The following is a 16,460-nucleotide window of genomic DNA, read 5'->3' on the forward strand; positions in this document are numbered from 1 at the left end:
TTTATAAAAATATCTATTCGATTGCTTTCACATTTCGTTTTCTCTATTAGGATTTTTGCGAAATATCTAGAAACAATACATTAGAACACGTTGCCAAACTTATGTTTTTGTTTGAATTATTCGATCTTTTTAGATTGGAAGAAGTGAAACTACTTGTATTGCTTGTAGATGCAATTTCGGAATAACAATGAGTTACATTTTCATTGGCTTCAATATCTGAAATTAAAACTTTACTGGTCTGACTGTTATCCAATTGTGAAAAGTTTTGGACATCTCATTCTTATTACAGAAAATAAATTCTGTAGATTTCGGTTAAGGTGCCTAGTTAAAACATATTCCCAATGAAAGGAGTTTGCCAAATATTCAAGTAAAACAATGACTGAATTGAGGATTTAAATACATGCACTGAATACTTTTTTTACCTTTTTTTAAACTATAATAAATGAACCTCTCTATTTAGTTTTCTCCCTACTTAAAAAAAAAACAATTATACATAACCCTTTTCAAGATACCACATTTCCGTACAACATTTATTCTTACTAGTTTTGTTTGGTATATTCTTACATAAATATCAATTTTCAACATTTTTTTTCGCATATCCATAATTTTTTAGCAGTGTTCCTCATCAAAAAATATTCATTTGTCCACGGGTTTGAATCCATTCAAACGGTATTTGATTTAGAACCTGAGATTTAAAGAAACTTACATTATTGTTTTTGTTTCTTTTTATTCTGAAGTCCTTTATAAACCACACTTATTTTCATTTGTTGCCAGCTGTGTATATTATTGCAACTGTGTATATTATGCAAGAGAAGCAGCTTCTAACTATGCTACTAAAGAAAATAAATTATTGTTTATCACCCAAAATGTCCACAAAAAAATTAAAACATCTTTCGAAGCAGGCAGACAGTGACTGTTTCGAATACTGGCACACGCCTTTGGCAAAATTCTCGGCTTCACTTCGACCGATGCGACGGTGTCGCCATCCCATTGTCAGGTACATCTGAAGGTACATTTTCGTCCACAAGGTTGCGCATTATCTTAAATATTAAAATCAACGTTTTTATGTTAAAAACGTAACAGAAATCACGAATTGAACACAGACTATAGGTCGACCAAGTTGTCTGAAACTTAGGGGTATAGGTGAGACGGGAGGTAAATATGGCCGCTCCATTGGCGTACTAATTTTTATTTCTCAGGAAATTAAGTAAATAACTTAAATACCATAAAGTCTCATAAACACGTATAGCACAAAACAAATAATAAATATGCCTATGCCTCTGTTTGCCTTGCTTGTCTGCATTTATTTCAGATGAATTATTTGGTCAACCCTCTATGTAGTTTGTAAGATGCAAATTATTGGGTCTATTTATATTTTAGTTTTTAATTCTTGAATTTTTTATCTGTAAAATTGAAACGCTACACTCAATTAACAACACACGCTTAGCACCTGTATGTTTAGTTCTCTGAGAGATGCGCGCAAGAGAGTTACCGTAATAGCGTATAACAAAAAATGGTAATAAAATCATGTTTCATTTATTTAATTAGCTGAACTATACCAGTAAACACAATTTACAAAAGATCCAGGCAGTAATTTAAAAATGAAATTGTGATACAGAAAAACAGGTAAAAAAATCATCAATTTAGACTACAGTCTACGACTGTAGGATTATTATTTGCCATTTAATTTTGATATTAAGAAATATTTATCTTAGTGTAGGTAATCCTGCATGACCTTTAAAAACCTCCACAGGAATAGTTAGGTTATAAATATCATAATGGGAATGTATACCGGCCACTGCACTTCCGCGTCATCCTTCACCCAGTCAACACGTGGTTGTTCTCGTCCTTTCCTTGACCCCTTCCTACCCCTACCCCTTCCTACCCCTTGCCGTTAGTACAACGTGCATTTCAGAATTAAACTCTGTGAAAGTTTCTATCCCACTTCAGCGTTATCCTTCATTCCATCAACACGTGGTTGTTCGTCCTTCTTATCCTTTAAATCCCTTTCCCAGCCCCCCCCCCCCCCCCCCCCCAACCTCTGGCCGGTGGTAGCCGATCCTATTCACGTCGGTAACCAGGCCGGATGCATCGTGGGGGAGGCGACATCGTGCATTGAAAAGTTTGGAGTTAAAAAAGTTAGGATTGGTTTGGCGGAAGTCGTCTAATGCAAACTATGCATGCAGGAAGACGAGGCTACAGAGCACATCATATGCAGATGTCCGGCACTAGAGAGAATCAGGCAGGCCATCTTCGGCAATGCGTTATCTAAGACGGAAGACATTAAGAATGCTTCTCCCAGTCAAATTATCGTGACGTGCGCACGCGCAGACACTCGCAGTTCACGGAGGTACCGAGATAGCGTATTGTGTATTAACCCTTTGCACTCGAGGGCTCCGAAAAATTTGTCTTCGAGTGCAAAGGATTAATATCAAAGTTTTTTTCTGCAAAAAAAAGTAATATAAAATGATCTATACCTAATTATTATTTAAATTATTATTAATCATAATTTTCATAATATGCTATTCTACAGGAATTTAGGAGAAAAATGAGTACTAGTACTGTGACGAAAAACTGTGTGAAAAACTATAAATACTATTTTTAGTGGGTAGTTTTTATTTTATTAAAATCGGTACTGTTATAATTTTTGTCGCGTTTACCCATAAACTCGCAGCAATTTGCGCCCTGAAGAGTGCGCGTATATAGAATTTTAATAAATAGCGCTGTAGCCTTAAAGAATATAAACATTTCGCAACTCTACAGATTCATGATTACTGAACAATTTTACGGGAAATTTCAAAATAATTTAATAAAAAGGAACCATATAATTCTATTGTCAAGTAAAGAACTAAGGAAAAAATTAGTAACTTCATTAGAAAGACTTTTAAAAACCTATTTATAACTATCTGGATTAATTACAGGATTATCTGTATTTGATGTGAAGCGAATGTAAAATAACTTTAACTTTTATGATATTTACATTTTTTGTTTTGTCTGTACTTATTTTTAATAAATATAACAATTTTTATGCTGTAACTAATTTTATATTTCCAGACTCATGTATTGCGTCAGTTCCTATTTTGTCTACTAGTTCTTACATTAGTTTTAATGAGAGTGCATCGAATTCTGGAACTGGACATCGCAAGGAATTTTTTGGGAAAAGTGTGTTTGGCGGTTACCATACTATTTTTTGCTGCCCCTTTTGCTTCTCTGCTAGAGGTGTTTAAAGTAAAAAGTACAGAAAGTTTGCCATATCACCTAATAGTATCTACATTTATTGTGAGCCTACAGTGGATGATATATGGTATACTACTAAATGACAAATTTATTCAGGTTTGTAATTCATCTAGCTATTTTATTTCATTATTTCCGAATATTTTTTTTGCAGATTCCAAATTTGTTGGGTTGCATCCTCTCAGCAATTCAACTTAGCCTATTTTTAATCTATCCCAGTAAAACTAGTTCTAGCATCTATTCAAACATTTAAATATGTGCAGTTAAAAAGAACTCCATAGCACCAGAAAGAAGAAAAATATCAAACTTTCTTACTTATATATAGATATATATATTATATATGTAAACTTTGGCTGTAAAGAAATACAAAATAATTAATTGTCTTATTATTTGATACTATTAGATATTTCACCTTTTTAGTTAAAAAATTATTATTTATTATTATACCGAATTATTATCTCACAGGGTGTTTTTTGAATATTGCGATACAATTCGGAGACGTATGTCTTGGATGAAATCGCGCAAAAAGTTCATGTGGACCTAAATCCTAAATTTTAAAATACGAGGTTTGTTAAAATAGGGTGATAAATTTGTAAGAGAAAAAAACGTTTAAATGCCTATATAAAATGTTGTAGCGTTTTTTATCTTTCGTTACGTGTGAATTAAAACACTTGATACACAAAAATATTCAACTGACTTATTTGACAGTACACACTAAACACGATAACTTAAGATTACTAGAAATATTTATTTATTTACTACTATTTATGTCGATTTTAGTTATTTAAGTCGCGTTAATATTCTGACTTAAACTGGCCTCTCAGCGGCGAGAGCTCCTTACAACTGGACCACGGTTTCAGAAGATTCGCTAACCTTGCACGTATCTCCAGAGATGTCACTGCGATAAGCCCGGAATGACGAAGAATAGCAATGCGAGGACTTGCCAATATCGTTATATATGTTTATGAAATGGATCATAATATTTTTTTTCAAATTTTCTCAGAAATTATTAATAATTAATCAATATATAATTCTACATGGTGGTCTACAGTGGGTAACACATTAGTTATTACGACATTCTTATGTATACTATATCATTTTAAATATTACACACGTGTATAGTTTTAAATATAATTTTTTTATCTTGATTTTTTGAAAAATTCTGGTTTACTACGCGTTCATTTTTAAACATATTCAATTGTATCAAATGCTTTTAGGAATACAGCTTTTAAGAATTTGGTAATTTCAAAGAAACAGGCATCTAAGCTTAGAACATTGAAAGGCCTTTCAATGTTCTAAGCTTACAACTGTTTAAAAAGGATGCGAGTCGCGGCGAATTAACAGTATGACGTATGGCTAGTTCGCGCTATATTGGTGTATTAGAGTCGGTACTTATTATTTGGAAAAAAAAATATTTTCTTTTTTTATTTTTGTTAAATATTTTTATTATTTCATTACAATTTGATGGGGAGGCTAAGCCTCCCTTGCCTCCCCTGACGAGCCGCCACTGATCCTTACCTATCCTGTATTTGAACCTTTATCCACCAATAATATTAATATTAGTAATTTTCACATAAATATTTCTGCAATATACGATGAAATTTGCATTTATTGACCAGTATGCAAGCTAAATATTATTCCAAGACCATTATTCGCCACTACCGTTATGCATAAGCAGATTGTCTCTATTGATCTGTTGACTTACGCCGTCCACCTGGGGACGGAGAGGCGTACGATGGGGGTGCAGAGGCGTACACTATCGACACCGAGTTTTGCAAAGCGTCGATATGGTAAATCATAGGATACTCTCGAGCAAGCTTGGAGCAGCGGGTCTGGGAGGGGGAGGGGGGGTAAAGGTCAATGGTTTATATCCTATGGGCTAAGTATTCCTTCAGGTGTTCCTCAAGGATCACATTTGGACCCCTTCTTTTTAATGTTTTTATGAACGATATCCATACATGTTTTTAATATGTTTTGCAGATGACCTTAAAGGTTTTCTAGCTATCTATATAGCTATATATAGCTATATATATATATATATATATATATATATATATATATATATATATATATATATATGTAAAAGAAAAAAAAACAAAACCTTGAAAAAGAAGAAATTAAACAAAAATTAAATATATTTTTTTAAATAAGATTATGGTCAAAGAAATACTTAAAACTTTTTTTGATGTAAAATGCAATTAATTATTTTATAGAATTAAAAAAAAATACATTATTTCTTTATTTAAAAAGCTAAATAGATTTTATTCTTATACTATATCATTTTCTTGATCTTGTTTCAACCTATTCTGCAATTTTAAAATTCAAATATTATTATAGCAGGCCATCAGAATATGACGTATTTATACATATGATATAAATTGTAAAGGCTTGGTTGCTATGGGAGGTGATTATCGTTTGTGATGCTACTTTTTTATAATCCGAAGTATGTTAAAAATGTACGTTGTTAAAAATGGAAAGCTGTCCTAGTTTTTAATCTACTGTGTAATTTTGAAAATCTATGATTTTAAGACTCTTTTTTGCATCTCTGTTACTATTTAAAATTTTGAAAAAGTAAAAAACAGTTTTTATTGGGTTTTTTCCACAGAACACAATATTTTATTATTTATGTATCTGTTTTATTGTAGTGTTTTAGAATTCTCAGATAAATAAATAAACTTTGAATTTCCTTTTGAGATATGTAACACACTGCACATCAGAAAGTGAGTCCAGTATACTATGCAGAACCCACTTATCTGATGTGCAATACTTTCTACCAGAATTATATGAGAGGAAAAGAATCTCATCTACAAGGAGAGCATCGCTTTTCCTTTAATAAGTTCTTATGGGAAGTCCAAGAACCCCGACTATATCTGGCAATCTATAATTATATGCTTGTGTGATATATTGAAAAACAAAGAATTAATTAGTCTATCTACTAGTGCTAAAATATACAGTTTTCTATGAAAAAAAACATAATTATGTTTTTTTTTATCTCAAAATCCTACATATCTACAATAATAGTTAATACAAATAACCTAATCGTGTTCTACCAAAAAACCATATCAAGATAAGTTTTACTTTTTAAATATGATATATAATAATGGAGATACAATTAAATATAATAACAAGCTAAAATATAAATAAATGAAATCTCTCTGTAAAATAAAATCTATGATATGATAAAATAAAATTTCTGACAATAGCAAATTTCGATTTATAAACAAAGTAGCGTTGCAAAAACCGCAAGGCTCTGCTATCTCCTATATAGCAACCCAATAACCTACCTAGTGTTCGAATTTGGACACCCTGTACATACAAGTAAATATCTAGATATGAAATATTTGATGCACTAAACATTATTATGAATATTTGTATGTAGATATAATAATTTATTAATACTTATCAGCGTTAATAATTTTTATTAATCCTATATCAGCTTTTTAATATTAACTAAAAAAATTGTCAAATTATTCCACATTACTGTATATTAGTGGCGACTAAAATAGTTGAAAATATTATCAAAACAATTTCACCAACAAAATAGGAGGAGGGACCATGCTATTCTTCTGATTTCAGCTATAATTAATTGTGGCAGGTACGCGAATTGTTTTTTATAAATCTTATAAATTTAGTAGAGTACGAGTACCGAAATTCAATTTAAGAATTGAAAATTCCTTACTTTTTGATATTAGTCCTGTGAATCACCTTTAGACAACCTGTTGAGAATATCTAATGATCTTACTTTGTCCCATGGACTTGACATTTTTAATCCTAAATCCATCAAAAAAGTTGTGTCATTGTTAAATTTATAATGAGTTACTTATTATATTGGGTATTACGTCACTTATAGCAAAAATCAATTTAGAAATGTTTATCTCACACGCTCAACAATTGAAAAGAAGAAGAAAATAGACTTATTCACGTATTTAAAAGAAATATGAACTTAAATCTGTAACGATACCGTTCGATATACTTTTAATTTAAGTTCAATAAGTTTTAAATACAATAATTTATTTATTATTAGTAGTAACTGTATCGGTCAACACAGGTATTTGTTGCTTCGGCGTATGCATGCTGTTAATTCATCGTGTGACAGCTCGAAGTACTGTTGATTGTTGTAGTCGACTGCCAGAATGTCATTCGGTATTTCCAGAGACCAGTAGAAGATATAGTTTAATATGGTAGTAGAAGATATAGTTTAACTGGATGGACCAATGATGAACCTATGCTAGTAGATGCACCTAACGCGAGCCCTTCAATTCGAAGCTGCCAAGAACAGAAACAGGGGCCAGGCTCGTGTTCGGTAAATGATTCTAGGAGAGAGGAATTCCGACTTCGAGAAATCGCTTAACTGAATCATTAGGGAAGTTAAAGGAAAACGTACCGCCAAGACCGGGAATTGGAGTGTTGGAAATGTGGCAGAGCAGATTACATAAGAATAGAAGACACTGTCTAGAAGGCGCTAGTTCTACTCCCGCCAATCCAGAAAACTAAAGAAGATCGACGCGAAGGGGCGATCGTCGACCTGTATTTAGCAAGCCCCAGTAAATGTAAATACCGCCCAGGTCTCTTCGCTGCAGCACCATATAGCAACAGTGTTTTCGTCGATGCGTGTATGGATAGAACCCTCCGCACTGTGGATACAGGTGCGATAAAGGCACGACTATGTCGAGTCTTATAACCCGACATAGTCCAATGTGCAGCTAAGGTTCGGTAATCAAAATGCCGTCTACGAACAGCGACGGAGTATCGAGCCATATTCAATATTCATTGTGAAACACACGTTACGTTTACCATAGAAAAAGACTCATTTGAACATCCTGTGATAGTGGCTGAGATAGAAGATGAGGTAATCATCGAAACGGACTTAATAGACGCCAAGGGTTTCGAGTTTAACTTTAAGCAGGGAGCCCTAAAGATGACGATAAGGAAGTTGTTTTGCATGGTGAGAGAGAGATTACAGCGTGTGTGATTACTTGCAAAGGAAGCTTTAATACCAAAACGCAGCGAGGTCGTTCTGGCGGGCTGCCTTGATAGCAAGACCAAGGATGGTAAAGTAGTCATGTTTGAACCTGCAATGCATGATGCGGCTGTTGGTCGAGAAATAGCAGTCGGAAAGACACCTTATACATGCAGAAAGTACTATTCGTGTGAGAGTAATGAATGTCAATCATTATTCTGTGCTATTAAAGAAGTAGACGAAGTTAGAACACTGTTCTGCAGTTTCAGTAAAACTTCGACAAGTTTCGGCTGTTAACCTCAACTGGGCAGCCATTTCAAAAGAATTAGAAGTGCTGCTATCGTCATCAGCCACTGGGCCAGACCAAAGAAGGAGGCTGAGGCATTTGATCCATTGGACGTTTTTCATATTTGGAAGAAAGGAGAACATGATCCAGCACAAGATCAATACAGGAAATGGTTGACTCATCCGCAGACGGCTCGAAGACTACTATTGGCAAAGAGCTGATAAAATTTTTGAGAGTATGGTCAAGGAAGGCGTCATAGAACCATCTAGCAGTCCATGGTCCAGCGGTGGTAGTGGTAAAGAAGAAAGACGGCCTGACCAGATTTTGCGTAGATTTCCGGTAGCTTAATAACGGGACTAAAAAGGACAGCTCGCATTGATGACACTTTAAACGCCCTCGCTGGATCGAAGATCTTTTCCGTTCTGAACCTGAAAAGTGAATACTGGTAAGTTGAGTTGGCCCCTGAGGATCAAAAAAGACGGTTTTGACGGTGGGTGCTGAATTATGCCAATTTAACGTGATGTCATTTGGACTGTACAATGCTCACTGCCACTTTTGAATAGCTGATAAAAACGATTACAGGAGGATTGTCCTGAAAAACTTGTCTACCTTGGTTTTTGTCGTCAATGTCATCAATTTGACGACTACATAAAAATCTGAAGAAGTCTTCTTGAGACTACGAGATTCTGAATTATAGTTGAGCCCAAAAAAATTTAATCTGTTTCAAAGAGCTGTGGAGTATCTGGGCCACGTCGTTTCCAGTCAAGAAATTGCTGTTGATAATAATAATAATAATAATAATAATAATAATAATAATAATAATAATAATAATAACAAAATAATACCATATTGTCCATATTACTCATAACACAATCCTATACTATATCACACATTCGTATATTGACATTACTAGCATAATAAATAACTACTATAACAACACAATAACGCTCAGTGCCAAATGAATGCCATAAAAATTAAATAGGGAATCATTCTATTCTCGTAAAAATTTCTTATAAAAATACTTAAATCCGCTTAATGATAATTTTTTGAATCTATCAGGAATTTGGTTTTATACGATATAAATGTTAAATGAAAAAGATCGTTCATAAAAAGATGTTGTGTGCAGCGGCAGAGAGATTAATCTCCCATTTTGAATGTTGTTTGTCAAATACGAGGGACAATTAGAATGAATTACCGAATAAAATAAATTTGCAGCGTGTAAAGTTGCTTCGACATTCCATAGGGAGCCATTTAGTTTCTCGTAGTTTGTAGCTTACCGATTCGCGGCGACAAATACCGTATGTAAATCGTAAACAAGATTTTTTAACCCGTTGTATTCTGTCTTTATCTGTTTGATCCAAACATGGCCCATCATATAAGTTTAGTTTTTGTGATATTGAAAGTAAATGCCTAGATGGAAACAACCTTTTTAAATTTGCATAGCCTAATTGAATACATTTACATGCTGTTTGTATCGCAGGTTGGTGTCAATATAGAGCCCCAAATTACGAGAACAACCAGAATGAGGAAGTTGTTGTCACAGAAGCCATTAAAATTAGATCTTCTTTACGTGCTCTACGATCCTTAAAAATTAAAAAGTTTGATTTTGATGCATTTATTACTAAATTATGTTTTATAGAAATACTAATCAATCATTCCAGATTGTTATTAGTTTTGCTGGTAGCACTTTGTTTTTGCTCAGGAAAAAATTAAAAATATAATTGTGTATCATCTGCATACAAACGAGCTTTGCAATGTTTTAGGCAACTAGTAAGGTTACAAGTATAAATGTAACACAAAATTGGCTCCAGGATAGAGCCTTGTGGTACCCCACACACCAGTGTACCTTCGGATGATTCACCTTTGCTAGTTTCAACAAACTGTTTCCGGTTTGTTAAATAATTTTTAATTAGAGAAAGTGCATTATAGTCAAACCCCACATAGCTCAAAATCGCATAAAGCAGTTTGTGATTGATTCGATCAAATGCCTCGCTATAGTCAAACAGCACTAGTGCAGTAGATTTTCCACGATCAGTGACTTCAATTATATCATCTGTAATTTTCAGAAGTGCTGTTATACAGCCAAACCCTGACTGATATTCTGATAAGATTTTGTGGGAATCAAGATCCTTCCTTATCTGAGCATCAATTATCTTCTCCATAACCTTGGATAAAACTGGCAATATACTTATAGGCCTAAGATCATTGTAATCATTAATGTTTTGTTTTTTTTAAAATGGATAAATCTTTGACACCTTCCAAACATCAGGAAAACAATTTTCTAAAATACAAGAATTGACAATATGAACTATGTACGGCAAAATCGTATCCACACACAATAATAACATATCAAGATTTATTTGATCCGTTCCGGTAGCAAACGACTTTATTTCAAACAAATACTCTCGGACAATCGGTGGATACGACACGAAAATTAAATTTGGTTGTTGGCATCTCAAGTTTTTGATTGTTTCTGTAAAATTTTAAAAGTTCTACATAAGGCATGGTAAGGCAAAAGTCCACCCTGTCTCAGATTAGCTAGTTCCCAAAGACAAGGATGAGCTACGCAGCTTCTTGGGATTATGCACTTACTACCAAAGCTATGCGGAGGAATTTGCCAACATCGCACAATCAATGACCAGGCTGAGAATGAAAACGAAAATTTCAATGGTTCCAAGAATGTCAGGAAGACTTCTATCATCTAAAAAAGGCTCTATGATAACTTTTTTATGTTGCCCTGTATACAACAACTGACCAAACATTTATATTTTCTCGTATTTCTAAAGTTTAAAGTTAATAGTTTTCAGAATATTTGTTTTTAAAGTTTCAATGCATTATTTGTTACATGACAATAAAACATATATGTATAACATAATAATTAACTTTCTTTGGATAATATCTAACAATAAAAATGAGGATGACGACAAAACTCATAAAAGAAAATACTACACTTACAAAAATTGCTTACAAAAAAGTGTACACTACCTTGCTTGATTTGAATCTAGTTATCTTGCCGGCTACGATACAGGTCTTAATCGGCCTATCCATTGGTCTTGATAAACTATATTCAGATACTCTATAAATACTAAACTAAAATGAGGTGGTCATGCGTAATTGGTCCTTCCCTTCGAAATACTGCTTCGTTTGAAAATATTATTAACGAAGTAAATTTATTGTCGTGATTAAACTTCCTTAAGAGGCATGTGTAAAATTCTATCGTTGCGGGGTAATTATTCGCGTTTAAGCCATGTACTTTTTGCAGGTATTATACCATAGATGGAAAAGTTGCTCTTCAAAAATGGTATTTACTGTACATTTAGAAATTTGAAAGTTTCGAGCTACAGTCATAGCCCCAAATGTAGAATTTTCAACGATAGCATCTAAAATATTTTCTTCAAGTTCAGCTGTATGTTATGTTATGTTACAATTCTGGGAGCTCCCCTATGTCGGCCCATATTTGGCGCAAAATTAAGGAAATTACTTAGGTGTTCTGTCAGCTTACAATCTTCGTGCTTTATTATTATTATTATTATTATTATTATTATTATTATTATTCTATTTACAGCCAGTTAAGGCTCGCACTCCCTCTAAGGGGGGGAGGGATCATTTACTTATCCCAGATACCTCCGATATCAAAAGGATTAAGCTCTGTGGTCTGTGGGGGGCCTTTTCGATGCCCTTAAGTGACCTGAAATGTGCTTATATAGATGTTCGCCAGTTCCTAGTTGTTTAAGGTATTCCAGTAGACTCTTTGGTATTACACCCGTTGTCGATATAACAATTGGGATGGTCTGAACATTATCCATTCTCCATTGCCTTCCGATTTAAATTTCTAGATCTCTGTATTTGGCGATTTTCTCAGTGTGTTTCTCTAATTATTATTATTATTATTATTATTATTATTATTATTATTATTATTATTATTATTATTATCAGATTTCATGCCAAACGGCAATTGCATTTATCCCAGAAATCTCAAATATCAGAAGGATGAAGCTCTGATGGAGTCCATGTTATGGAACTCTGTTTTTACCATTATTTACAAATAAACTAAAATTATAATTACTTGATTCCTAAACTAGTTGATATTATCTGAGTTTCCAATGATTTTTCTGACAATTCGGGATGTGGATAATAGCGTCAACTTGTGCATTAGCTTATATATGCTTTCCTTAAAATTCAGCAGCTTTATGTTTTTGATCAGACTCTTTGGTATTACTCCTGTTGTTGATACAATAATTGGAACTGTCCACACTTCTCTCATTTCCCATTGTCTTTGTATCTGGTATTCTAGATTCCTGTACTTAACAATGTTTTCATTATGATTCGCTATACCTACATCTGTCACTTTGTACTATCGGCGTCGGGTCACCTATCACAAATTGTAAATAATTTATTTCTTTACTTACTTTACTTTTCTAAGTTTAATAATTTTCTGTGGTGTACGTACGGGTAGCTTAGACTCATGGAGTTTAAATGTTGTTGAGTCGTCTGCTTCGCAAACGGCACGATAAATATTTCATGTTTCAGCCTTTCCTAAGAAAAAGGATCGCAAGTTACTAATTTGCTGAGTTAGTTGCTTTCCTATTTCGGCCATTTCTCTTCCTCCCATATGTCGAGGAACCGTAGTTCGTTCTATAGCACTGCGCCGCGAATGATGCTTATTGGCTAAGGAAAGCCTAGGAGTGTTCTAACCTTTCTTTACAAAGTTTCGATGTCCGGTTTAATCCATTCTATAATACCAAAAGAGTAAGTTAGTGAACTGGCTCCATATGTATCAATAGCCTTAAATAAGTTTTTGCTATTAAGACTTGTTTTAAGGAGTCTTCGCATTCTTGTAGTGAATTTTGTTATTATTATTTTTTTTTTTTAATTATTATTATTATTATTATGAATATTCTAAATTATGACAAGCATTACAACCCATGGCTACAATACGCAGACATCATTTAAAGCAGGTTGATTTATTATCTTATAAAAATGTTTATCATCATGATATCAACAAATGTCTCGAACATTATTAACTTTGGCCACTTTTAATAAGTGGACATTTTTTGTTGTGGAAATACGAGAATAGTTATTTATGTAACAAATGTGTAAAATATTCATGGGAATTGTTGAGCAATTGAATAGCAAAAAGGAATTTTACACACGTGTAACATACAAAATTTTTTCTACTACCCAAGAAAATATAAAAAAAAATAAAAAATACTAAATTACTTTACGCACTAGTGGGCAAAAAATTACTTTACGCACTAATTTGTAAAAAAAAACATCAAATTTTTTTTTGACAAATATTAAATTAAATGTCAAATCAAAAAAGTCACTTTAAACATTTTTAGTGTTGCCAACAAAAAATATATTAAATAACGGTAATGAAGTTGACGACGCTGACGTTTGACGTGTGACCTGTCGCGAACTAACGCCATATTTTAGCGAGTAAGCGCCTCACTCGATTGCCTTACGGTGTCTTAAGCGTTACGTCACCATATTTTGGAACTCGAATGACGTCATGTCTATATATTTGCTGCATCATGGGTAATGAATTCGTTTTTAAAATGGACCTGAATTATGAAAACACTTATTTGTCTCAGTTTTCAAAACATTTTGAGTCATACATTTTTAGGGCCGGATCTAGATCGTAACGAGATCCAAATTAACTTCCATCGATCGACCATATTTTAACCGTCTCATGGATATTATTATTAAATTAACTAAAAGTAGTACTAAAAAATGTAGTGCTTCTCAACTGAAAAATAGATTCAAAATATTCAAATTTGACATTAATTTACTGTTGTTAGATTATTGTTTATATAGCTTCACTTTTGATACATTTTTACTTTACACAACTTTATTAGCGGCCTGGAGATACCACTAACAAACACTTAAAGCGCCTTATACGGTGACGTCATAACTTGATCGCTCGAATGACTTATCTCAAAGACGCTTATAGGCGCTTACTTCTTAAAATATAGCTTAATTTAATTTTTTACATTGACACTGTTTTAAACCGTCATTGGGATTTTAAAATCCAGTATTAAATTAAAATTTTAAAATCCAGTATTGATATTTAAGTTCGTGCGTGTCACACGATGGGGGGGTTCCCATTTGACATATCAAAGTGACGTTAGCTGGAGGTGAGACGAAACGTTATTTAACCTCCACTCCGACGTTGCCAAATCAGCCAAATGCGCATTGCCGAATGCCGATTGCCAGCAGACAGCCAGCTGATTGATGTTATTTGTTGGGTTGGGTCACCGGTATGAAGGTTGAATGTGGCGGGGCGGAATAGTCTGCCACCCAAGATGGCCGATTGATTCTGATTGTCTAATTTTTGACGTACATCAAATATGACAATAGTGACATTTTAACTGTCGTATTTGACGATTGTCTTTTTTAGGTTTTCTTTGGGTGGAAAACAAGCCAAGGCTCATGATTTTCTTCCAATTTAAAGTTTTTAGGTAATTTTATAGCTTTTTGTAGTTTTTTTGAGTTCTAGGTTGATACATTATTTTACAAACGTGCCAACATCGAATCATCGTGCAACTACATAGAGCAGGAGACAGGTAAATTTCAATTATGACATACCTAAGTGTTTTCTAATAATCTTTAGGTGTATCATGGATGTATTATCATTTTCCAGGATATAATTATAGATTTAATCCTATTTTGGACATATCTATGTCACTGTTCTCAATTTAACTTTTTTTTTACAATTCAGTTTTAATTCTTGAACCTTCACCGGGAAAATATGAAGTATTTCCTTTTCCTTGTCTTCATCTAGATTAAGATATTCATACAAATATTCTTTATTCACTAGTTTATATATGAGGAATTGCCCAGACAGTCACAGAAATCATAAATTTTTTTAATTGCCATTGAATCCATCCTTACAAAAATCTTGTCTGTCATGTAAGTCCAACTAAAAATGTTTGCTCCAAACACTTTTCTGGTTCTTAAGTAGAAATGATATTCACATGGAGTATAAACACAATACCTATTTGTTCAATTTAACGAAAACAGGTTGACATATACTTCTCAAAAACTGATTTCCCTAATCAACTTAATCCACCGTTATACACATTTATGGATGGATAGCCATGGTCATTTAGTCAATTTAGAGAAAAAGTTTTGGTTCGTTTATAAATATTTAAAGTATAAAATCAAAAGCCAACTTCAAAACCACAACAACAATCTTTAAGTGTTGGTCATTCTAAAAAACAGAAAAATATTTGACAATCTAAAATGCCTTTAAAAAAACAAAAATCCTGAATATCCTCATTTAATACTCATGATCCTACACCTACACAATCAGAATAATTTTGTTTTTTAACTTTTTAGCTAAGATTTTAGTATGTAATATCTTATTTTTTAAAATACCTAAATTACCTGAGACATTTTGATAGTAAATGCTATGCTTTTTACAGTCCTATTTTATTTTTACTGACCCATAATTAAATTCATATTATTAGCTTAAAGTAAAATCATGGACTAATATCAAATCCTTTATGGTATTATTTAGAACCTTAATAATTGTAATCATAACTAATGTGATAATCAATACTTACTAATAATGAAAACTTATGTATTTTGGATCATTAGGATGAAATACTTTTAGAAGATTTAATTTTAACCCGATAGAATATATAATATTGTATACACAATACACTGTCTTAATCTGTTTTCTTATGTTTCATGTTGCATACTTACTGGAGACAACCCCACTGACTTGTGACATCTTTACCTGATTGTGACTAATCAAAAGTTATATTTTGTTTTTATTTGCTTATACTAAAACAATAAAATGGAAAAAAACATGCATATTAACTCGTACATATGTATTTGTGTTATATCTAGTCATTATTAATTAACTTATTTACAATGAAAAGCCAGATATATTTCAAGAGATAGGTTCAGTTTCTGTCTTTATAAGAGCTTATATTTTGTTTTCCATAATTTGTGGATATATATTATTTTATT

At 32.8% G+C, this 16,460-nt stretch overlaps 1 protein-coding gene across 2 annotated transcripts in view; it reads left to right on the forward strand.

Moving 5' to 3' along the window:
- The window catches only part of LOC126741955 (sugar transporter SWEET1), a 34,178-nt gene extending 30,555 nt beyond the window's left edge, over window positions 1–3,623 (forward strand). For both annotated transcript variants that reach the window (XM_050448438.1, XM_050448440.1), the window contains 2 exons: window positions 3,055–3,333; window positions 3,389–3,623. In XM_050448438.1, coding sequence (XP_050304395.1) covers window positions 3,055–3,333; window positions 3,389–3,487 — 378 coding nt within the window. In that variant the 3' untranslated portion in view covers window positions 3,488–3,623. The remainder of the gene's footprint in view (window positions 1–3,054; window positions 3,334–3,388) is intronic.
- Window positions 3,624–16,460: the final 12,837 nt, after the last annotated feature.

This window comes from Anthonomus grandis, chromosome 11 (assembly GCF_022605725.1).
Source record: "Anthonomus grandis grandis chromosome 11, icAntGran1.3, whole genome shotgun sequence".
Classification (NCBI taxonomy): domain Eukaryota; kingdom Metazoa; phylum Arthropoda; class Insecta; order Coleoptera; family Curculionidae; genus Anthonomus; species Anthonomus grandis.